The sequence below is a fragment of the Tiliqua scincoides genome, chromosome 10, assembly GCF_035046505.1.
Source record: "Tiliqua scincoides isolate rTilSci1 chromosome 10, rTilSci1.hap2, whole genome shotgun sequence".
In the NCBI taxonomy this organism is placed as follows: Eukaryota; Metazoa; Chordata; class Lepidosauria; order Squamata; family Scincidae; genus Tiliqua; species Tiliqua scincoides.
This window is the reverse complement of record NC_089830.1, coordinates 6,277,870-6,302,305: the sequence shown is the minus strand read 5'-3', so window position 1 is coordinate 6,302,305 and position 24,436 is coordinate 6,277,870. Positions and strand designations below refer to the sequence as shown.

The 24,436-nt window shown below is 50.6% G+C and overlaps 1 protein-coding gene across 2 annotated transcripts in view; it reads left to right on the top strand.

Annotated features, from left to right (window-relative positions):
* Positions 1 to 14,804, top strand: part of SLC9A1 (solute carrier family 9 member A1) — a 70,099-nt gene extending 55,295 nt beyond the window's left edge. Inside the window, exons 4-12 of one of the 2 annotated variants that reach the window (XM_066638460.1) lie at positions 247 to 464; positions 1,340 to 1,536; positions 2,737 to 2,826; positions 5,994 to 6,064; positions 7,000 to 7,173; positions 7,755 to 7,869; positions 8,137 to 8,238; positions 9,495 to 9,567; positions 10,977 to 14,804. In XM_066638460.1, coding sequence (XP_066494557.1) covers positions 247 to 464; positions 1,340 to 1,536; positions 2,737 to 2,826; positions 5,994 to 6,064; positions 7,000 to 7,173; positions 7,755 to 7,869; positions 8,137 to 8,238; positions 9,495 to 9,567; positions 10,977 to 11,305 — 1,369 coding nt within the window. In that variant the 3' untranslated portion in view covers positions 11,306 to 14,804. The remainder of the gene's footprint in view (positions 1 to 246; positions 465 to 1,339; positions 1,537 to 2,736; positions 2,827 to 5,993; positions 6,065 to 6,999; positions 7,174 to 7,754; positions 7,870 to 8,136; positions 8,239 to 9,494; positions 9,568 to 10,976) is intronic. The other variant, XM_066638462.1, reaches the window with a different exon arrangement.
* Positions 14,805 to 24,436: the final 9,632 nt, after the last annotated feature.

Below are 24,436 nucleotides of genomic sequence, written 5' to 3'. Positions count from 1 at the left end.
GGTTGGATCAGAGGTGCCGCTTACGTCTCTGGGCAACTGCTGCATGCCCTTGAGTGTGCCCTTGCAGATCCCCCACTTCCCTATTGCTCAATGTTCCCTTAGATCAGTGTTTCTCAAACTGTGCGTCTGGACTTCTGCATGTGCACACTGTGCATTGAGTTCTTACCTGTGGGCCCCCAGTTTTGGGGAAGAGGTGGTTCATTCTGGTGTTGTCCTATCTTCAGCATGCATCTTTCTATCCTCCAGGCTTATTGCTGCTGGGGTTGTTATGCGCCCCTATGTGGAGGCCAATATCTCTCACAAGTCCCACACCACCATCAAGTATTTCCTGAAGATGTGGAGCAGCGTCAGCGAGACCCTCATCTTCATCTTCCTGGGTGTCTCGACCGTGGCTGGAGAGCACCACTGGAACTGGACCTTCGTTATAGCCACTCTGGTTTTCTGCTTGGTTGCCAGGGTTCTAGGTGAGGGACAAGAGTATGTGGTGGTGGGGTGGGAGGGATCTATTGCTTGCCTTGCGGCTTGGGAAGCTGGAAGCAAACCTGCAGCCTTGGCAGGGCAGAACTCTTTGCAGAGTCATTCCAGGTGACTTCAGTAAGATCAGGCTCTCCTGTAATGTGTCAGCTGTTCCAGAGCAGCTCCTACTGCAAGAGCTTCAGGTATTATAGCTACCACAAGTTCTGAATGTTCAGACTCGCTCTGTTTTTATTGAAGGATGTATAGTGTGTATCCTCAGGGGATCAGTTCCACACCCCTCCCTTTGGATACTGAAATATGTGGACACCGAAATCCATGGGGGAGCAGGGTTGCAGTGCCTCAGTAACCCACCTGGAGGCTGCACTGGGTCCTCTGGAGTTTGCACTGGATTCTCAGCCTCCTCAGAAGACCTCCCAGTCACAACCAGGAGCCACTTCTGGTTGGTGTTGATGACTTCGGATCATGTTGCAACCTCCCCTGTGCCTCAGAACACCTGGACATGACCGGAAGTCGCAAACATGAGCTGGGAGTGGCTTCTGATTGTGCCAGGGAGACTCAGAGGGTCTCCCTGAGGCACAGGCTTGGCATCTGTGGATGCTCCAATCAAATGCTGAGGCCGTGGATAAGGAGGGCCCACTGTCAGGCCTGTTTGGTGTCCAGAGTCCTGTGTCTGGGTCATTGCAAGAAGTCAAATGGTGGCAACTTTTGCTTTCCACTCCAAATATTTTCTTGTTCTCTGACGTGAAACCTGGCCATTCCTATGGGTTGTGTGCCTCTGGAGAGACTCCACACTCTGTCCATGTCTTTGTATGCCATAAAAAAAAAAAATCTTTATTTCCCACCCTTTTCCTCCTCTGTTCAGGTGTCCTGGGACTGACTTGGTTCATCAACAAATTCCGCATTGTGAAGCTGACTCCAAAGGACCAGTTTATCATTGCCTATGGTGGCTTGCGAGGGGCCATTGCCTTCTCCCTGGGTTACCTTCTGCAGCATTTCGACATGAAATCCATGTTCCTCACTGCGATCATTACAGTCATCTTCTTCACTGTCTTTGTGCAGGTAGGCTGTGTCCCTTTTCTTTGCCCAGACTTGTGACTGGCCTGGTGATGAGGTTTGCCTTACACCTTGAGGTGATCTGGTGGGGTACCCTGTTTGATTGCTGGCAGCCAGTGGGCAAGAGGCTGAAAGGCTGATGCCAACATGCAACACTGTCGTTGGTCTTCCCAGTGCATCTGAATAAAACCTCTGTTTGAACCAGCTTGGTACAGTGACCTCTGGCAAACAGGGCCAGAGAGCGGGACCAGTGGGAATTAGGCAGCACCCCCACACCATCCTGCAGTCAGTGCCTCTGCCCCACTGTCAGGGCAGGGTGATCCATGGCAGAGAAAGTCAAGAATGATGACAGCCACTCATTGCTCCAATGACTGTAGGGCAGAAGAGGAGGAGTGTAGCTTCCTTCTTTCATCAACATCCCTGGAAGAAGCTGTAGGCAGTGGAGTAAGGGAAGAGGGCAATGGACCCAGCAAGAGGGTGGATGGGGCAGCACTGACAAGTGGGCCAGCTGGTGCAAGTTACCTGGTCCGTCCACTTGCCAGCCACCTCCATGAGCAACTGTCTGGATGTAACCAAGCTTGTCATAATACCATAAGAAGAGCCCTGCTGGATCAGGCCGAAGGACCATCTAGTCCAGCTTCCTATATCTGACAGTGGCCCTCCAGATGCCTCAAGGAACATACAAGATAACAAGAGACCTGCTTCCTGGTGCAACTTCCTTGCACCTAGCATTCTGAGGTAGTCTACTTCTAAAATCAGGAGGTTGTACATGTTCATCATGGCTTGTACCCTGGCATGGACTTTTCCTCCATCCATCTGTCTAATCCCCTTTTAAAGGTACCTAGGCCAGCTGCCATCTCCACATCCACTGGAAAGGAGTTCCACAGAAAAATGACATGCTGGATAAAGAAATACTTTCTTTTGTCTGTCTTAACTTTCTTGCCACTCAATTTTAATGGCTGTCCCCTGGTTCTGGTGTTGTGTGCGAGGGAAAATTGCATCTCTCTATCCATCCCCTGTGTAATTTTGTACGCCTCAATCATGTCTGGTACCTTTTTTCTAGACTTTAGAGCCCCAAATGCTGTAACCTTTCCTCGTAAGGGAGGTGCCCTAGCTCAGTCATTGTTTTGGTCATTCTCTTCTGCACTTTTTCCATTTCCACTATGTCCTTTTTAAGAGGTCGTGACCAGAATTGTCTCTCCACAGGGCATGACCATTCGTCCTCTGGTGGACCTCCTGGCCGTGAAGAAGAAGCAAGAGACTAAGCGGTCCATCAATGAGGAGATTCACACCCAGGTAATCCTGGTTCTCTGCTGCTCACTTGTCCACATACACACAGGGGCTTCTCCTCTGCTCTTCGGTCTTCAGCCTCTTTCCACTGATTAGTAGACAGGCTTACAGTGCCGGTGATCTCATGTAAAATCCATTTTAAAATGAAATTGTTAGGGTGGGTGAGCCAAATGTCCCAAAGTCTGATCTCTGTCCCAGAGCTTGTTTCAAGACTCTGCTGCCATCTGGTGGCCCACTGTAGCACTGTGCCTAATCCCAAAATGCACCAATCTGTTGGTCTAGAACAGGGGTGCCCAAACCCCGGCCCTGGGGCCACATGCGGCCCTCGAGGCCTCTCAACATGGCCCTCAGGGAGCCTCCAGTCTCCAATGAGCCTCTGGCCCTCCGGAGATTTGTTGAAGCCCGCACTGGCCCGATGCAACAGCTTGAGGGGGACTGTTTGACGTCTTGCGTGCGCTGTGGGATGAGGGCTCCCTCCATTGCTTCTTATTTCACGTCTGTGATGCAGTAGCGGCAGCAAAGGAAAGGCCAGCCTTGCTTTGTGCAAGGCCTTTTATAGGCCTTGAGCTATTGCAAAACCTTCATTCATTCATTCATATAAGTTATGAATCTTTAATATATATATATAATCTTTAATATATAAATCTTTTATATAGTCATTTATGTATACTTATGTAAATGTATTCAAATTTTAAATGCAAATTAATTCTTTTTTCCCCCGGCCCCCGACACAGTGTCAGAGAGATGATGTGGCCCTCCTGCCAAAAACTTTGGACATCCCTGGTCTAGAACAGGGGAGCCAAAACCCTGGCCCTGGGGCCACTTTGCGGTCCTCAAGGGCTCCCAGTCCGGCCCTCAGGGAGGCCCCAGTCTCCAGTGAGTCTCTGGCCCTCCAGAGACTTGCTGGAGCCCACGCTAGCCTGATGCAACTGCTCTCAGCGTGACGGCCAACTGCTCGACCTGTCGCGTGAGCTGTGGGACGAGGGCTCCCTCCACTGCTTGCTGTTTCACATCTGTGATGCAGCAGTGGCAGCAAAGGAAAGGCTGATCTTGCTTTGTGCAGGGCCTTTTATAGGCCTTGAGCTATTGCAAAACCTTCATTCATTCATATAAGTTCCATCTCTAATATATTCATTTATGTAAATTTATACAAGTTTGAAATGTAAATTAAATTCTTTTTTTTCCTGGCCCCCAACACAGTGTCAATAAGAAGCAATGGAGGGAGCCCTCATCCCACAGCTCACGCAAGACGTCAAACAGTCCCCCTCAAGCTGTTGCATCGGGCCAGTGCGGGCTTCAACAAATCTCCGGAGGGCCAGAGGCTCATTGGAGACTGGAGGCTCCCTGAGGGCCATGTTGAGAGGCCTCGAGGGCCGCATGTGGCCCCAGGGCCGGGGTTTGGGCACCCCTGTTCTAGACCAACAGATTGGTGCATTTTGGGATTAGGCACAGTGCTACAGTGGGCCACCAGATGGCAGCAGAGTCTTGAAACAAGCTCTGGGACAGAGATGATGTGGCCCTCCTGCCAAAAAGTTTGGACACCCTGGTCTAGAACTTGCAGGTTGTGACCTGAGTTAAGGTAGTTTGCACCAGAGGCACCATCACAGTGATTGCAAGATGGGTGAGGAGGGGGGCAACAAGAAGCTGAACAAGTACTGGGGCCACTTCTGCATTACAAACTGGAAGGAACCTACACGGTCATCCAGTCCAACCCCCTGCAAGTAGCAGGAAACTGGAGCATCTCCAGCAGGTGTCTCTTAAGCTGCTGCTTGAAGATCTCCAGTGAGAGAGGATCTGCCACCTCCCCTGGCAATCTGTTCCACTACCAAACCACCCTAAACATCCAGAATGCCTTCCTGATGGCCAACTGGAATATCCTCTCTTGCAGTTTGCGCCCATCTATTTGGGATCTGCAAGTTGGTTAGGAATTTGGAATGATCATTGTGTAGCATGTCAGCAAAATCTTTGTGCCCAGGAAGGCAGCAAGAGAAGAAAATGCAGGAGAAAGAGGGATGTGTCTATGAGGAATTTACACTGGGTCCTGCTCTTCAGATAGAGAGGGTTCCTGGCACTGACAAGGCTGAAGAAGTTTCTTCTTGTCTTGCTCCCATTTTGGCAGATTGCTTAAGTGCTTTTTGGTATCCACAGTAGCCTTGTTGCAATAGTCCTTTCAGTTGCTATTGTTCTGTAGCTGGTCTTTTCACAATGTATGAGGGGAAGAAGGGAGGGATGATTTCTTTTTCTGGTCACTGTGCATTTCATAGAATCTCAAAGCAAATGCAAGGCAGAGTGGTTGGGCCCGTGCTGGAGAGAGGCAGATTGTATTGGGGGGGGGGGGAACTGCATCCCTCCTCATGAACCCTGCCCAGAGCAGAGCCTCCAAGGAGCTCAAATCCTTTGCCACAAGATCCCCACAATAGTAAACGTTTGGAAATGTAAACGTGTGGAAGAATTGTTTTATATGTGGTTATTATGTCAAAGGAAAAAAAAGTGTAATTAGATTGGAGAATTAGATTGGCGTTGAAATAGCTGAGGAGATAATTTTGGTAATTAGATTATTTTGCTTTAATATTAATGAGCAATTGAAGTTAGTTTACGCTTGGTAGAAAGTGAATATTTAGAAAATATAGTATAGGGCATTAGGGAAAATTTATTGTATATTATATAAATAAATGGATAAATCAATAAGAGGTAGAAATAGATGAGTATGTAGATTAGGAGATATACTATGATTAATTAGTAATGGTATATGGTATTTAGCACTCCTAAATGTATGTTATATGTTTGTAGGTCTGTGTGAGCTAATAAATAAATAAAAGATCCCCACAACAGTCAGATGAGGCCAGTTCAGATATCGGGAAAAGAATGGTGCTTTTTGCAGGCCCAAAATCTCTGTAGGTTGAAGAAAGTTCTCCCTCACTTTCTGTGCCAGAGGTGACAGTGGCATATCTAAGGTATGGCAGGTGGGGACATGTGCCATGGACACCACTTGAAAGGGGGTGCCACTGAGCTAAAGCTTCCTGGCTTCCTCCAAACCCAGAAGTGATGTCACTGCATCGTGTGATGTCATGATGTCAACCCCCCCTGGTGCTGCCCCCGGTTAGGCTGCTGGATGAAACGTCTTGGGGGTTGCAGAAGCAGAGAAACACCTTTTTCTCTCTCTTTTTAAATAGTTCTTGGATCACCTTTTGACAGGAATTGAGGACATCTGTGGCCACTACGGCCACCACCACTGGAAGGACAAGTAAGTGCAGAGCCAGAGAAACAGTAAAATATGAGGATTTATAACTAGATCTGTGTTATCCTTGTGAATTAATTCTCTGGGGGCACTGTCATTATTTTGACATTCTGTATTTAAAACGTTCCAGTTCTACCCTTCCTCCCAGAAGCTCAGGGCAGTGTGCATGGTTCTCTTGCTTGCCCCAGCCTCCACTTTATCCTTCCAACAACACTTTGAGGTAGGCAAGGATGACCTAAGGTCTCCCTGCTCCTAGTCTGGCATTCTGATATGTGCACATGCAGACTTTAAGCACCTAGCCATATTTCCAGTCCAAATGAGATGATGGTTTCCATTCAGGGATGTCTCACCTGTTGGACAGAGGGAATGCTTTGTTCCAAGAGCTGAGCTTTGCCTGAGGCACTGGGTGGCTGGGTGCTTTGCCCCTGCAACCCCACCAGTAGATTGAAAGGTGGGTTCTGCTCCCTGAGATCTGTTCCAAGTTGCAGCTTACTTACTGCATCTTAGCGTTAGACATCAGTTTGTGAGCCAGTGAGAGCTGAGCACATCTTTGCAAACCCTCCATGAGGGTGGCTATGAAGATACGACCTTGCGGAGGATCACCTGAAACATTTCAGCTGCACATTTCAGTTCCTATTGGAGAATTAAACGCGCACACAAACATCTTCCTCCTGAAGTCTAGAGGGGTGTAGACGTTTTTGGCCATATCTGGGTCCTGCCCAAAGCTGATTAATCAGTCTAGAACCTTCCTGGAGGCTACCATGGCTGGAGGCACCAGACGCTCTGGTCTGTTGAGGGTGAGCATCATTCACCAGAGTTACAATGGCAGTCCCAGCCTCTATGGGCTTTGCTGCTGAAACGGGCTCTGTGGCTGGTGTTTGCATCCCGTCACCTTGCTTTTTCATGTCTCTTTCCCTCTCTTTGCATTTGCTTCTGGAAAGGCTGAATCGCTTCAACAAGAAGTACGTGAAGAAGTGCCTGATTGCTGGGGAGAGGTCGAAGGAACCCCAGTTGATCGCCTTCTATCACAAGATGGAGATGAAGCAGGCGATCGAGCTGGTGGAGAGCGGCGGGATGGGCAAGATCCCTTCTGCAGTCTCCACGGTCTCTATGCAGTAAGTGCCCGTATGGGGAAGAAAAGAAAATGTCTTTACCCATCACTTAATTAATCTGTGGAACTGCTCACCACAGGATGTGGTGATGGCACCTAGCCTAGATGCTTATAAAGGGGGGATTGGACAAATGAATGGAGCAAAAGTCCATCACAGGTTACAAGCCCTGATGGGTTTGTGCAACTTCCTGGTTTTTAGAACTAGGTGACCTCAGAATGCCATTTGCAAGTGAGTGGCAACAAGATGCAGGTCTCTTGTTTGTGTGTTTCTTAAGGCATCTGGGGGGCCACTCTGAGATGCAGGAAGCTGGGCTAAATGGGCCTTTGGCCTGATCCAGTAGGGCTCTTCTTAGCTTCTTATAAACTTTGGACAAAAATGAAAACAAGCAGAAGAGAGAGATGCCAGGTGTGAGGAGGCAGCCAGTTTGGGCAAGCAAAATCTCAGTCAGCAGAAGCCACGTGCAAGCCTAGGCTCAGAGTGAAGGATTCAGGTTACTCATGATTAGAAGAGTTGGGAACCCTCAAGAGGCTTGAGTTATCCTGTTGCCTAAATTCTTGTGCTTTTTCCTGCTCTTGTGCTCCCAGGAACATCAACCCGAAAGCCTTGCCTGTGGAGCGCATCCTGCCGGCACTCTCTAAGGACAAAGAGGAGGAGATCAGGAAGATCTTGCGGACCAACTTGCAGAAAACCAGGCAGAGGGTAAGGAGTCTTAAGATGGTCTGAAACCCTTTCTGGTCCTTCCCAGAAAGAAGGTGGCCAACTGGCTAATTTTTGCATATGGATTGGTCTTCACTTTTGGCATTGGAGGCCAACTGGCCACAAAACAGCTGTTTTGCTGCCGCACCAGATGCTTTAGCAGAATGCTCAGTGGCCTGGTTGGGTTGACTGCATTACAGGGGTTCAGCATGTTAACCTTAGAGGGGGGTGTGTGTGTCTATGTATTTGACCTCTTGACTTCCATTCCAGCTTCGATCTTATAACCGACACACCTTGGTGGCGGACCCTTATGAAGAAGCGTGGAATCAGATGCTGTTGAGGAGGCAGAAGGCCCGTCAACTGGAACAGAAGGTGCAGCAGTGGGAAGGCTGGAGTTGGGTGGTAGGGAGGTTTGGAGGGTCTTCGCTCCAGCAAACAAACCTGTCTTCATGCATTGCTTTTTCCAAAACCTAATGAAGCTGATGACCACTTTCAGGGAAAGGGCTTTGCAGATCTGCCAAAGCAGTCCAGCTGGCACCTGTACAAAGCCAGAGGAGGCTTAGCCCAGTCCTTAGGCTGCATTCCAAGCAGCAGAGAGACCTGCAGCTGTAATGTGATGATTGGAACTGCTTGCCACAGGGTGTGGTGATAGCACCTGGCCCAGATGCCTTTGAAAAGGGGATTGGACAGATTTATGGAGGAAAAGTCCATCACTTGTTACAAGCTGTGATGGGTGTATGTGCAGCCTCCTGGTTTTAGTGGTAGACAACCTCAGAATGCCAGATGCAAGGGAGTGGTGATATCTTGTAGTCTTGTGCGCTCCCTGAGTCATCTGCTGGACCACTGTGAGATATAGGAGACTGAACTTGGAGGGCTTTTGGCTGTTCCAGTGGAGCTCTTCATGTGTTCTTAAGAAGAAGTGTGTTCACAAAAAGGTATCGGTGGCTGGAATATGGTGGGCATGCCCATAGAGACTTTCACAGAGTGAGAGACATCCTGTCTGGCCTCAGATATGGGCAGACCTCAAGGTAGAGTTTCTTCTTCCCTCAAAGAATAAGGAAGAGCACAATGAGGAAGCCTGAGGTAGACTGAGCTTGGCTGCATATACCATCCATGGAACAGGTTTGGAAGGCAGTGGGGTTTCTATCTTCTTAGGTCTTTTCCCAATTTGTTTATAGGGCATGTGCCATGGAACCCTGGTGTGTTGCAGAGGGTTCTTGGTAATGTTCTACGGCTGCATCCAAGCATCCTTGGCCTCAATATGTCCCTGATGGAGCCCAGAGAGTCCCCTCTGACCTGCTCAATGCTCACCTGTGTCTGGACATTGCTGGGAAAGAAAAATGATTGTGGGGAGCTGCCTTGTGTGCTGACACTGGTTTTCTTGCTGAGGACTCCTGACAAGCCTTCAAGGAGCCTGAGGGTTCTCCAGTCTAAAAACCATTAAGCTGTTGGGTTGCTGAGCTGGAAAAAGAGGTGGATTTTGGGAAGAGAGGAGGCCAGGGAGCTATATGGAAGAGGCGTTTCCAAGAGGGAGATTGGGCTTGATGGAGAGAGAAGGGGCTCCAAGATGAGGATCTTCCAAGGTGAGGTGCCTTCTTAATGCATGACATGTATTTATCTGATTATAGATGAACAATTACCTGACGGTCCCAGCGCACAAAATTGACTCCCCAACCATGTCAAGGGCACGCATTGGCTCAGGTAAGTAGGGGCTGCTGCAGCTTCTAGAGTCTAGAAGTTGGAGTGACCAGACAGAGTAAGAAGCTTTTGGGAGTGGAATTTCAAGCCGCTGCTGCGGTTTTTATGCAAGCACGCAGAAATTGCATGTGCGCAATCACAGGAGAGGCTGAGCTGTCACTGCCACATGCTGTCCTCTCCCTGTACATGAGGCTACTTTTGCTGAAGGCATGTGAGGCTATTTTCATTGGAGCTGGACAGAACAGGGGAGCCTCTACTTCTCCTGACCATAACACAGTTCTCAGCTCAACCACCCAAGGTATCTGGGGGGGGGGGGGATTGCTACATTCTGATTCTGCATGTATCCCAGTGGTAGCCAGTGTCCCAGATATCCTCTAATACTCCATGTCAGCTGAGTATTGAGTGCAGCTGTGCAGAGCCTCTTCTTTGAAAAGATTGGAGATCAAAATTCTGAGCCCAGGTACCCCAAATTCCACACCAAGAAAAGCTGTGTGCCACAACAGATGTAAGATATGTAACCAAAGTATGTAGGCAGACTTCCTGTGGGGCCGAATACTGTCTTCATCTAGCTGGGGGAGCAAAGAGCCAAGACTTCTCCAGTCTCTCCCAAGATACTCACTTTGTCTTGTGCCTCTTTTTTATCAGAACCCTGCCTATAACCCAGGACTGCTGCCTCTCTTCCTCAGCTGGTAATGGATCCCAGCACAGTCCCGCTCTAACCTAGACTAGCCCACTCCTTTTCCCATGATAAGGATGCAGTCTTGCATCCTTAGCTGCCTGTATCCACTAGACTTTATTCCCCTGTGCCTCCCCTCCCCCGCTGTCCCCTGCTATTTGTTTCGTAGACTCTGAGGCTCCATGTCAATTTGCCCTGGTCAGATTCAGTGATTCCAAACTGCTTGGAGAGTGAGAACTGCTGTTGTGCCATGATAAATAAATACAGAATGAAAGGCTGCTGGGTATCCAGGTTGTGAACAGAGGAGGCTGCCTGTTGAGTCTCTGCTTGATTCACTTCTTGGCCCTTACCTCTTTCCTATCCACTTCCACTCAGAGTGCTAATTCTGCTGCATCTTTGCTTCAGGGTGATTGAGAGATTCAGTCACTCCCCTGGATAGTACTGACAGAATTGCCTCCTTGTCATGTCTCTGTGTGAGTTACTGATCTGGGTGGAAGAAGGGAAGCTCAGAGCAATTGTTCACAATCAGATTTGGGGGCGGGGCTCATTTTGAAGATTGGTTCAATAGCTTGCCGCCCAAAAAGGTTCACTTTTAAGTGGGTGGAAGTATGAAATGGATCACCTGTTTTAATTTAGAAAAAGCAGAGTCTCAGCTATCCAGAGTTGGGGGGTGCTGGCCAGCTTCCTTTTGTCTGCTCCTTCCTTCAGCTGTGTTGTCCTTCCTCCTCCCCCCCAGACCCTCTAGCCTATGACCCCAAGCCGGACTCTGAGAACCTCCCCATCATAACCATCGACCCTGCATCCCCGCAGTCTCCAGAGTCTGTCGACCTGGTGAACGAGGCCCTGAAGGGCATGGGCCGACTGCCGCCATCTCCAGAGGAAGACGAGGATGAAGAAGGGCTTGTGATGCGAGCCAAGGAGCCTTCCTCCCCAGGCACGGATGACGTCTTCACCCCTGGAGCTGGGGACAGTCCCAGCAACCAGCGGATTATGCGGTGCCTGAGCGACCCTGGGCCCAGGCCGGACCCTGAGGAGGGCGAGCCCTTCATCCCCAAAGGCCAGTGAGCCCCAAGTGCATTGCAAGACCTGACCTGCGGGGAGAGCTTCCTGCACAGACACCTTGGGCTCTCTCCTCTTCCCCCTCATCGCTTTCTCCAGCCCCTCTTTTGCTCTTCATTTCAGAAACCGTATTTCTTTGCTGGAAGGTGGGAAATAGTACTGGACAGAATCCGTCTCGCTCAGCTCTGCCAAGGAAGTAACGGTTGTAGACTCCCCAGAGCGGGAGGAGCTTCTCTGCTGGGATAGGGGGTGTGCTCGGCTCCACTGCCATGGTGCCTGAAACCTCTTGGCCATTTGCACTTCAGCAACTGTCTTCTTCCAAGTGCACCTTGGGGAAGCTGAGAAGATGGGGGCTTTCCTTGCATCAGACCTCGTGGGCCAGGCCTCCCTCTGCATTCCCCTGGACTGACCATAGAGAAGAGGCGTCTGAGCCAGCAAGTGGGGGATGCTGAGCTCCTTGTCTAGGGTTGCCTTGTGGGGTTCTGAGCGTGCCTCATTTTGCCAGTTGTACTTTTAGCTTTTCCTGTCCTGGGGCCAACAGTGGCGGCAACGGACATGGAATCTCTGAGCCATGGCGCTAAACCCCATCAGGTGTGTGTGTCTGTTGCTTTCTTCAGGTGCTCCTGGCTCAGAGAGGGTGTGGCAGTACACGTTTTCAGAGCTGCCAGGCACTTCCCCTGCCCCACTGCAGTGCTGCTTCCACTTACGATTTTCGTCCTGGGAGCTGGTTGGGGGTGGGGAAGAAAGCAGCCATTTCTGTGAGTTTCTCACGAGATTCCATGAAGCCATAGAACAGTGACTCTGCCAGACCCAGAGTCTCCCAGATTCCCCACCTGTCCACCGCATCTTTTATGAGAAGCAGAGTGGTTTGCTCCTGGAACGGAGTCTGCAGCCAGGGTACTCCAACAGAGGGGATCACCTTGCTCCAGTCTGTTGTGAAAGAGGCAAGTGTGTGCAAATGGCAAGTGTGTGAACACCGAGCTGCCCCTCAACCCTTCTCCACTACTTGGCAGAGTTCACACAACCCTGCCTGTCCTCACTGCTCTGAACCTCTCCAGGGTGCCCACCCTTTGCTGCTCACCTCTCCATATTTCACTTCCCTCTGATGACCTCAGTTGGTGTTTTTCTTTGTTTTGAAAATGCGCATACACACAAAGAACACTTTGCTGACCAAAGACTTTAAAAGGTGGTTGTGTACGTAGAAGTACTGGTTGTTGTTTTGTTTTTTTTTTAAACACAGGGTATATATTTCTTTTTAAAAATAAATTATTCCACAAAAGGCATTATGGGGATGTCTGCCAGGCAGCTCAGAGATCTTGCACACCCTCTAGTGAAAAGCTTGAGTAATAGTTTCTCCTGCCTAGAAATAGGAAGCAAGAGTCACTCTGCCTGGCAGCTTGGTTGGGCCCATATGTTAAGCAATAGCTAGTGCGGAGAAGACTTGCGGTACTTAGCCAGTCCCGCCCATCCCCGTAGATCCCAGCAGGAGCGTAACTGAAACTGGTGTCTGCCACCTTTTCCCCTGCCTGCTCAACTCTTTCTTAACATCGCTGCCCTTGTTCCAGTGTTCTCCCACCACGGGCACTGCTCTCACCCAGAAGGTGCTAGTCTCTCCGCACCCACCCCTGCTTGCTTATCCTTTCTCCCCCTCCTCAATAACCCATCACCCACATCTCCCCAGAGCTTCTGAGAAGCTCATTATCTGGGGATGCGCAATCCTCACCTACCGTATACAGTGGGCCTTTTGTATCCATGGGGAATCCATTCCAGGACTGCCCATGGATACCAGATTCCACAGATCATGAAATCTATGGGGAAATTAGCTGGGAGCTGCTCCTGTCCTTCCAGAGATCACATGCTGCTTCCCAGCCTCCTCACGTTCACCTGGGTGTGACTGGAAGGCACTTCTGCTCTCGTTTGGGAGGTTCTCTGAGGCCCTGCAGCCACAGCTTCAGCATCTGTGGATATACAAATCCACGAACACTGAGCCCATAGATAAGGAGGGCCCACTGTATTCTGTTCAGGGGGGCTCCATGCTTATTCCAGAACCAGGAGTAATCTGCCAGTCAGTGCCAGTATGGCTCTGGCAAGAAAGAGTCGTGTTGGGGGGGGTGGTGTCAAACTTTTGTGAACTGTCCCACTGCAGGTGAGGAAATGGCATGATTGAAAGGCCCTCCCCCCACCCAGTTGGATAAATGTGAACCTCAGGTGGGAAACTAGGTTGCCATGGGAAAGACTTGCATCCTAGGTCTTTCCCTGGCATCCTTGTGTTCCTACATGAGGATGCTCAGGGATGTGCCTATGCATCGTGAGCATTCAGCCATGCACCTATTCCCCCCCACCTGCAGTTTGTCACTTGTTCAGGACAGCCTTTAGTCAGAGTTCTTTTCAGCAAGCACAACCCTGCAGGAGCTGCAGGAGTCCAGAAAAGGGTAGAGGCTCTGCTTGGTTTTGGGGGGCCCACCTGTTCCGAGACAAGGCGGGTGAACTCCAGAGAGGGTAGCCACCCCCCCCTGCCATTCTTACTCTGCTTTGACACTAGGCTGCTTGTCCTGCACTGGGGCAATCTGGGTCTGTGTCCTTGAGAGTGGGCAGAGTTTTGTTGAGAATGGCTGTGCAGTAGCATAGCTGGGGGGGGCAAAAAGTGAATACTGTAGGCGCCGCAGCATGCTGTGTAAGCGCCCCCCCTCCCACTCGCTGTCAAAGTCATTTTGGGCAGCAGTGGTAATGCACATGAGATGCCATTTGGTTCAGTGTGTGCCTGCATGCTGCCATCGCTGCCCAGAATGACTCTGGCAGTGGGTAGGAGGGGCCACTTACACAGTGCATTGCAGCAGCTGCAGTACTTACCATTTTGCCCCCCTTCTAGGTACACTACTATAGCTGTGAATGCAAAATATGGGGAGAGGGGCTACATTCTATACTTTTGACCTTGTGAGTTTCTCGGCAAAAATCATTTCCAAGACCCCGAGCTCTACAGAGCCGTGCCAATTTCCTCCCAGTAGTTCATAGCCTTCTGTCCCATTCCCCACCCTATTCCCTGTAGGGGGCATTTCCTTTCTCTGCCCCGTGTCGTGCCTTTAGCCATACAGCGTCTGCCTGCGCAAAATGGTGTCGTGATTTGCTGCTCTGTACATCTGGCGACCTTGGGCCCTGGTCCAGAGAGCTGGGCATGGCCCATTGAATTACTATGCGTGTGCCTGTCCATTCTTCCATCCAAATCAAGACTCCCCTCCAGGGGGGGAAGAACTTCACCACAGCAGAGGTAAGGGGGGTAGGGTGGCAGAAGCGGGCCTGTGTGGTTTGTTCCCATGACTGTGTGCACTCTGTGGCTTGTGGGCCTTGCTGTGGCTGTCAGCTTCAGGCTGAATGGAGCCTCTATGTGCTTTCATGTACTATGTCTCCAGCAGGAGCACTTAAAGCAATGAGAAAAAAACTTGTATAAAAAGATAGGTAAAGAATCTTTTTACATAAATATTCTAATAAATGAATGTTTTAATTTTTAGTAGGTTGTGATTACATTATTTTTGCTTTTAACAGTTCTAATTTCCCTTCTGCTGTTTGGGACTTGCTAGGCACCTCTAAACATACCCCCAACTGCAACTCAGTCTTCAGTTTAACCCCCTCTTGATTAGGTTGGCTGTGGTTCTGCCAAAAACAGTCTTTTTGGTTCTTGTGAGGTGCGACTCATCATTTCCCAGCAGTCTTTTGTCCTGGAAGAATAGGCTGTGGTCACAGAAATCAAGTATCTGTCAATTACACCATCATTGTAGCCTGTCATTCATCCTGTGTAACCATCTCTCACTTTGGGCCTCTATCAGTATGGACCTAACCAAGCGCTAAGACTGAGGCCAAAGACTCTGCTCTCTGACTTGTCATTAACACAGAGCCAATTGGCGGGCACACAAACAGCCCTATCCAGGCATTCTGCTGATGGAACTTGCAGAAGGCCCAGACCACTGCCCTAGCAGCTGCCAAGTTTGCATGCAAAATGGGGCTGCTAGAAAAAGTGGCTCTGCACATATCACCAGAGTGATGGTCTAGCCACCACTGGTGCCAGTAAGTTGGTGACAGGGCTGAGCTGTAGGAGGAGAGGGTGTTGGGAGAAGGAGGGGTGGATCCAGCAGCAATTGTGCATGCCAGATCCTATCCCCGTAATTGTGCTCCAGAACACCCCCTGCTCTCCTTGGACTTACACCAGCTGGCATGGGTCTGCAGAGATTCTCAGGCAGCCAGAAGGCCTATATGGCAATAAGTTTAGTTAACCTGCTCCAAGAAAGATCAGGGACTTGAGACTGCTTTGCATTTACCCCACCCCCTTAGCCCCTTCTGCCAAGGAACTGCAAGGGTGATGCACACAGCTCCTCTCCCACTTTAGCCTCAAAGCAACCCCTGAGGTATACTGGAAGTTGGTAGCTGGGCCAAGGTCATCTGCTACTTGCTCATCCTGTTGTAACTTGCTTGACCTACAGTACTTTAAAATCTGCAACCGTTTTGCTCCTTGGGCTAAAGATATAACACAGCACTTGAAAACCTGATTGGCCTGTTATCAACACTGCAAAATGAGGTTCACCACCTCTAAGGCTTCATGAATGCACAGTTTACCAGCACAAAGTCTGGGCAAGATCACACAGGTAAGTTCCCAACTGTAGCAGGAGGACAGCATGCTAACTATAACTGCATCTCAAACAGATGTGCCCAGCTGCAGGACCTTGAATGAATCAATGGGAGAAAAGAAGCACAGTCCACACAAAGCAGGTCACTCAGGGAAGTGAGCCAAGCCACATTTTTTCCCAAATCATGGAAATCGCTCAAAATCCATGCAAAGTAAATCAAATAAGTGAGCCCAGCTGTGATGCAAGGCAGGTAACTCAGAAAACACATGCCGCTCCCTCAAGCATTCTCTGCAATTACCTGGTGAAAGAAGGAACAAGCCCAGGGCCATCCTTGACTGGATCCTAACCAACAGGGAAGAATTAACCTAAGAAGAGCCCTGCTGGATCAGGCCCATCTAGTCCAGCTTCTGGTATCTCATAGTGGCCCATCAGTTGCCTCTGGGAGCACACAAGGCAGAAAGATACCTAGAATCTGTTGCCACGCCCTCGCACCTGGCATTCAGCAATAGGCTACCTCTAAAACTCAAGGGGTTGCAGCCAGTCAACTTTTAACCTGTAATGGATTTTTCTTCCATAAAGCCATTCAGTGCATTCCTGAACATACCCTGCACCGTCCTGAAGGCCTGGTGGGCTTCACCCACAGCAGAATGAACCACAGGCATAGGGAGCACACAGAAAAATGTAGACACTTCATAGAAAGACACCACCTCTAACACCAAACGTGATCCTCAAATTCTGCTTTGTTCTGCTGCTTTCGTAGCCCAAGGCTGCCAGCAGTCATTTCCAAACACAGCCTAAACATTGGGTCATGGATATAAACCCAGCTTGCACACTGTCCCCTGTGCTTACCTCCCCAGTTTCATTACCCACACCATGGTTTGGCTGCCTCACAACCTTGCAGCTTGTCAGTACCCAGAGTTGCGTAACAATCATGGTTTGCAAACTGTGGTTAAGACAGCATTAGAAACCAGAGTTCAATCTCAGTTTCATTGTGGTTTATAAGCTGCAGTTAAAGCAGAGCTCTGGGTCTGGATGAGCCCTGGACTTGTGGGAGAGATGGTTACTAGCTTGATGTTGGACTTACAACAACCCTGTAAGGGGAGCCAGGGCTCTTTCCACAGCTGCAGCTGAGACTAAGTGGGAATGGCTGGCCTGAGGGCACCTTGTGAGAATTCATGACAGAGGTGCGGTTCAGACGGTGACCAAGGCAGCGTGGTGCTGCACCAGTTTGCACCAAGAAACAGGCAGAGCATGGTCCCAGATTCAGCAAGGGCAGGTCTGTGCAGGGTGGTGCAGATGAAGACAATGTAACCAAGTGACACATTGAACATGGGAAGCAAAGGAGAGAGAGAGAGAGAGAGGAATCCAAGCTGAAGCCAGGAAAGTATGAGGAGATGTTTGCAAATTGCCTAGCAACCACACAAACAATTGCATCAAGTCATCTGGAAAGTTTTGTAGCAGTCACCGTTGTACAAGTTGACAAGGCCCAACAGTGATGGGAGACAACTTCAGCCACAGAAGCATCACAGAGGAGCGTGTGTGTGCGCAGGAGGTCGAACGTTATGGGATTGGGCATAAGAATGTAAGGGCTGCTGAGGAATCCAGGTGCTGACTGACTGGTATGCATAGCCTCCTATAACTGTGATAGTTATAAAAGGGGCAGATGAACTGTGTGTGTGTGTGTGTGAGGGAGGGAGGGAGGGAGTTGGGGAAACCCATTTTCAATGAAGCTGTACTTAAATCTGTACTTCCCTGCAACATAATTGTCACTGCTTCATCGTCCTCATTTGAAATTGCTTCCAGAGTGGCAGCACACAAAGAGTGGCACCAGGGGCATCACAATGCCAGAGTGGCTGCTGTGGGTCACCTGGGGTGCGGTACTCTGGGAGGGTGACATGACACAGTCCGGAATGGGGGGTGACAAGGCCCAGAACGGCGAGCGGAGCTCTGTGCTCAGATGTTTCTCTATGCACAGTGTCCTCCCGCCTTCCCTGGCCTCCGACTGGCTCCAAATTGGGACACACCAGAAACAGCTGGCAATGATACAATGATGTTACAATGTCATCACGTCACCCCAACTTCCGGAACACCAAGCCTCTTTGAGGTAAGCTCCACACTGGGTTCCAGCCACCTCAGCCTCGGGGTGGTACCTCAAAGGTGAACCCACTGCTTTCAGCGGAACCCTCAGAGACCTCGGTCCACTGTGTGAGATGCACCCAGCCCATGAAAACTTCTGCTGAAGGGGAAAGCCTTTAAGGTGTCACCTGCTGCTTTGTTGGTTCTGAAGTACCAGAAACCCACACTTGTTGCCATTCACCTCTTGCCTGTCACTCTGGTGTTTTCTGCTTATGAAACTTCATAAACCACAGCAAGTGTGGATGGCACTCTGTACTAGTGGCACCAACCACCCAGAGGCCTGCCACATCCTTCCAGTTCTGTGGCTGCCTCCGTTTCTTGCACCTTCTTCTGTTTTCTCATTTCTGCTCAGTTTTCGATTGTGAGCCCCTCAAGGCAAGGACTTGCCCTCTTGCCACTTCATGCAAATACATTCGCACCATTGCACATTCATCATCATTACCACGAGGCTCACCTTCTTGGCTGTGCCCTGCTACCTCTGGCACACATTTTTTAAAACAAGATGCTCACTGTCTTTTCCTCCCCTTTCCTGCAGGGGGCAACAGCAGCACAGCTCAGCATCCTCTCCAGCATGCGAGTAGGCTGGCTGGTTGTTGGGGTGTCTCTGCACCCATGCCCAAGGCAGGGAGTCAGCTTCGCACCCTCAAACTCTCTGGCCAAAGGGGCAAGAGGCAGAAGCCCACCTACCCCCTTACTAGCCAGCAGGCCATCTCCATCACTACTCTCCTCCTCCCTAAGATGAAGCTTTAATCCACTTTCAAAGCACTTTCAATTACCCAAGTGTATTCTAGAGACTGTAAGAAGGGGGGGACAGCAATCAGTCATCTTTCCCCAAGCCCAATGACAGCTCTCAGCAGTCCTGCACCTCCACAGTGTGGCATCATGGCTACCCCTCTGCTACCAAGTGGTCCTGCCCATTGTGTGGGGACAGGAGGCGATCACAGACATTTCCGTGAACACTGCAGAAATGAGAGTTGTGTGCATTGAAACTGGCCCTCTGAAAAGCCACGGTGGTCTACCCTCTGCTGTCAGAAAGGGCACTGGGGAGAGGCCACACAGCAAGGGAGCAGGGGTTAGCCCAAGGCCGGGTAAAGCACCAAGCAGTGCGAAATGAAGCAAGCCCTCTCATGTCCTCTGCAGTGGACATGCCACGTGAGGCAGAGGGCTGCAGGGCTGGACACTTTCCACTGAAATGCACAGCTGAGCTGTTGAGAGCTTGCAGCGGGAGACCAGCATGGCTGCTGCCAAGCTTTCAAGCTTTTTTACAGAAATCAGTGTGGAAAGAACAGCACACCACACTCAGGTGGTACGTCTCCTGGCCATGCACATTGCTATGTCATGCTACTGGTAAGGATACTCAGAAAGCAAGACACACAATTCTGCTGGTAGCCTACAGCCAGGAAGCCTTAGGATGTTCCCCTGGGCACTGTGAGACAGCTGTGGCACCCTTAGGCACTCACCAGTTTGGCATTAGGGGCCACCCCACCCTTCTGGGTTGCTCCACCGAAAGACTTCTCCAAGTTCAGTATGTGAGCCAGACTGCACCATCCCTCCTGCTCTGGGCAGTGGAAGGCCAGTGGTTGCAAGTGCAACTCATGGGGCTTCTGACTTGGACACATGACTTTTGTGCTCACTGGTTCCAACAGGGTATGCCAAGGCCGTTCTTCACTACTCTGTGAGCACCTGTCAATGTAGATGACACACAAGGTAAACAGAGAGGACAATTCCTCTGGGCAAACACAAATGGCCAAGGACGAAGAACCAGTGGAAGTCTGCAGCTCAAGGCCTGAAAGAAGCTTCCATTATTCATGACTCTTTTCCACAGTCCAAGTGAATGGGTGCCTCGGCTGCTGTGTTCTTCAGAGCCCTAATGAACGCCAGGGCAAGAAGGCTCAATTACCAACAAAGCCCAAGTAGGAAATAAATGGGCTGCCCACAAGAAAGCCAGACACCCCGAAAGACACCAGCACAGCAGGAAATGGGTGGGCAGACCTGCTGGGTAACTCCACTAGAGGCAGGTGTCATGCACTTAACCTCTGCAAGGCCCAGAAGCCAAGAGTGTGCTCCTCCTTCCCAAGGACGCAGCAATTATGCCCTCACCCCATAAACAGGGACACAGGACACACCCAGGGCAAACCCGAAGTCCAGCAAAATGAAGGGTGTGGCCAGCCACCCGCAGGTGGGGGGCTGTGGGCGAGGGAGGCCTTGGCCCTCCCAGTAAGAGTCTCCTGGCACAACCTGGGGCCAGCAGTCATTGTTTCTGCATTCAAGGTAAAGAGAGCTGCCGGAGGAAGGGGCGCCTTCTGTGAGCGCAAGGTGGCTTCTGCTGTGCCCCACAGGAATCAAAGAGCCCAGGAGTCCATGGGCCAGGTGCCTACACATAGTATATTGCACTTACGTACAGTAGAGACCTAGGCACATCTACTCAGAAAAAAGCCCCATTAAATCCAATGGCACTTAACTCTTAGGGAAGTGCATACAGTACTGCAGCCTTAGTTTGAGACAAAGGAGGCACCTTTCAAAATGGCATCCTCTTATGTTTATCAGGGGGAGAGCAGACTGGGAAGCCAAACACAACATGACAAACACTGGGAAGGGCAAACACTCAGGGCAAATGGGACAGATTTTTCAGGACAGATTTTTTGAGTGCATGAGAAGTACATGCTGGAGCTCTGCCCACCAAGCTGAGCCTCCTACTGTTGCTTGACACATTGCATTGCTGGTGTTGCTGCCAGTGGTACAAGTCTGGAGGTCCCGTGCGTACCACCAGACACCACTTCAAGTACCACCAATGGTACGAATACCACTGGTGGAGAAACGCTGGACTATAACAACCCCCAATAATAATAAAACCAAACCTGAACTATAACTACCCCCAATAATAAAACAAAACCTTCCAGTTATGGATGGCTCAGAATGGCTCACCAGACCTGCACTGCAGCCATCCAAAGCTGCCAACCTGCAAGTTTATTGGGCCTATTGACAGTCCCCTTCCAACACCTTGGGTTCTGTAAATGACTTTACAGAACATTCGGGGCGGGGGGGGGGCTTGTTCTTCACTCAGCACCCACTTCTGCATGGGTGCCTATTCCATCACGGAACCTGACCAGCTAACCTGTCCTTGCCTTGTGTGTCTCTCCATGGCCCATGACCTTTCTTAATCCACTGGTCACACACTCTCCTGTCTTTCAACCTGATGCCTCTCCTAGACAGAAATCTACTGAACTTTCAACTCCACCCCTTTCCCCTCCAACCTGTGACCAAATGGTGCAAGAGAGCTACCTATAACCCTGGACCATGTGTCAAGAGCTGTTGGGGCCAGAACCTGGAACTCATGGAGCAGTGCATTGCTGCCCCCCTCCCCAAGGAGGTGAGCCACAGAGGTTGGAGGGTTCTCTGGATGGTGAAGGCATCCTTGGCTCCAGACTGACCCCTCCATCAGGCTGTCCATTGGCTCTCCACCACCCGCACCTCTATAGTTAAATACAATAGCTATCTTATAAAGCAGCCATTTTCAACCACTGTACCATGGCACAATAGTGTGCCTCGAGTGGTCCACAGGTGTGCCACAGGAATTTGGGGGAGGATCATTTATTAGTAGGGCCAATGGGGATGTGAGCCCCCCACTGGCAGCATGGTGTGCCTTGTCAATTGTCAAAAACCTGATGGTGTGCCTTGACAATTTTATTGCCTTGTCAGTGTGCCACGAGATGGAAAAGACTGAAAATCACTGTTATATGGTGGGTCTTACGCATCAGTAGACTTGAATAAAAATTCCATCATAGTTTATTCATACCCCAAAACGAGTTAAATTCACACACACCCACATACACAGATATCCCGGATATATATACAACTCCAGCCAACATACATCACCTTTGATTGGACAGCCAATCACATATAACCTGTTGCTTTTCCCACTGTTGATAATACTCACATACATAACAATCACTGCTATAAAAGTTCCTTATCAGGCTGGGCTTTTGCCTGCTAGGCACCAGCAGAATCTGCTGTGCATAGCTCTTGCTTGCAGAACAGCTCCCCAAGGCCCAGCTTAACCACCAGGCCCTTGCTCTGATTGAGCTTATAGCCACTAAATCAACAGAGCCAGTGGGTACTGGCCCACTGTGAAAGCTATGGAAAGCCACTGTGAGTGCATGCCCACTGGGGGAAACTTACAGCTGCTAAGTTCAGCAAAGTGGAATCTGTAGCATCCTGGCCAGTCTTTCATCCCCTCCCTGGTAAGGGCAGACACCAGCCCAGAGTTCTCCCCGTGTGCACTTCAGCTGCTCACTACCCAAGAGCAAGCCAAGACCCAAGGACAAGGGAGTGAGCAGCTGGAGGTGCAAGGGAGGACATTTAACCTGGAGGGGAAGGGGTTAAGGAGCCCTTGCTCTGGCTGCAGAGATTGTAGGAGAAAATAGCTGTGGCCCAAGCTATAGCATGCTTGGGCGAGATTTATGGTGAACAGGCAAAAAGCCATTGGGTGGGGCCAGGAACTCATCCCTGGGCCCTGCTGATCAAATTTTTTTCCCCATGTTTGCCTGCCTCTTGCCTTGAAGTATGCGCTGGTGAACAAAGCCATGGAACAGACAGCTCAGTGCTTGATCTGACCTTTCATTAGACCTGACCAAAAGGCGGAGTCTCTGCCTTTGAGGGACAAGCACCAATTAGCCAGACAGGCACACTGGTACTTCCAAGCAGACACATCCTGTCTGGAGGGCTTCTTCTCCTGACACGACTGCAGCATCCGTTGGTGTCCATGCAGAGGCTCATTGTGGTGCTCTTTCAAGGGGTGCGCCTGGTGTTGCTGTTTGCTCAGAGGCAGGGCTGGGAGGACTAGTTTCAGTGGTGGCCACACAGAACGAGGGCACCCCTCCCCCCCGAAAGATAGTGCACAGGAGAACTGACCCTGTCTGGAGAGGGGAAAGCAAGGGATTGACTGTCCGATCCAATTTCCTGCCATGTTATAGCTTGTAACCGCGCCAACAGAGGCTGCGCTGCATGGTCTGGTGGGGTGGGTAAGTGATTGGACAGCCTGCAGGCGGTATGTAAAAAATACCCCCCTGGTAGGCTACCTGATCACCTATGGGTCTCCTTGGACCCTTGCCAGCCGCTTTGCCAGCCTAAGTCAAAGGAGACCCAGGGAGTGTTCCTCCTCTGCAGCTCCTGGGGACTTCCCCCCTTGAGAGCAGCCACAGCCAATGTCTTCCCTCCCCACTATGTAGGCCGAGTCAGAGGGAGGCCTGTGGCTCAGCCACACTTGGCAGCTGGGGCAAGCAACACACCCTGATTGCCTTTGCATCTCCAGGCTGCTGGAGCTAAGCTGATTCCTATCTCTCTGTGATTTGTCTGGGCAGAAGGGATCTGCCCAGTGCGGTTTGGCAGCCCTGCCATGACTGCCAGGGAGAAGAAAGGGAACCTGAAGGGAAGGGAAGGGAAGGGAGGGAAAAGGCTGACTTGGGCAGTGGGTGGGGTGGAGCAACCTTTCCTGCCCTCCTTTCACAACCCCCCAGTTGCTTTGGTGAGATGACAAAGAGCCCTGGAATGAGAGGGACGGAGAATCTGCTGGCTCAGCAGCCTGCTTGCCTCTTCCTGAGGTCACGTCCTTCCTCGGCCTCTCAGGATTACAAGAGGGCCTGCTCTGCAGGGCAGCAAAGCAGGTGGCAGAAGCAGGGCACGCTGTAAAAGCCAGCCCCCCACTGGGTGATATGCTTACTGAGGGATTGGGGCCAGCATGTCTGAGTTTTCGAGAGGCAAAGAGAAATTGTCTGGAGCCCTGAATGGGGCCAGGATGGAGAGGAGGGGGCTTTCACCCTTTGCCCTTTGACCACAGGGCAAGCAGCAGTTACAAGAGGTGTTGCTGGAGGGCAAAAGGACTGAGTGTCCTTCTGTCCCAGTCTGTATTGGGGGACCGTGTGGGTCCTACTTCTATTTAGGAGCCAAGAACTCTGAATGCTTGGATCTTCATCCCAGCTCAGCAAAGCTTAGTACGTCACCTCTGTTTGATGAGAAACCTCTACTCTGGAGTGCGTGAAGCAGTCAGGGCCCATGAGAAGCGGGTGCAGAGGGTAAATTGTACTCGGGCTGGGGGTCACAAAGGGGGTCCAGGAGCCAAAGTAGGAGGCGTGGAAATTTCCTGGGATCTTACATTTTCTTATCTCACCAGAGCCCAGTGAGAGTGAGGTGCAGGGCAGTGGTATACATAGGGGTGCAGCGGGAGCAAGTGCTCCCAGGTGGCATAGCTGGCAGTAGTGACACCCCCCAACTGTGCCGACCCAGGGACTGCCTGCGCCTGCTGCCTCCCAGTCTGGAGGCATTATGAGGGTTACACCGCCTCCCCAAGCCTCTGAGGGCCTTAAACCATCACTTCTTGTTTTCTGGT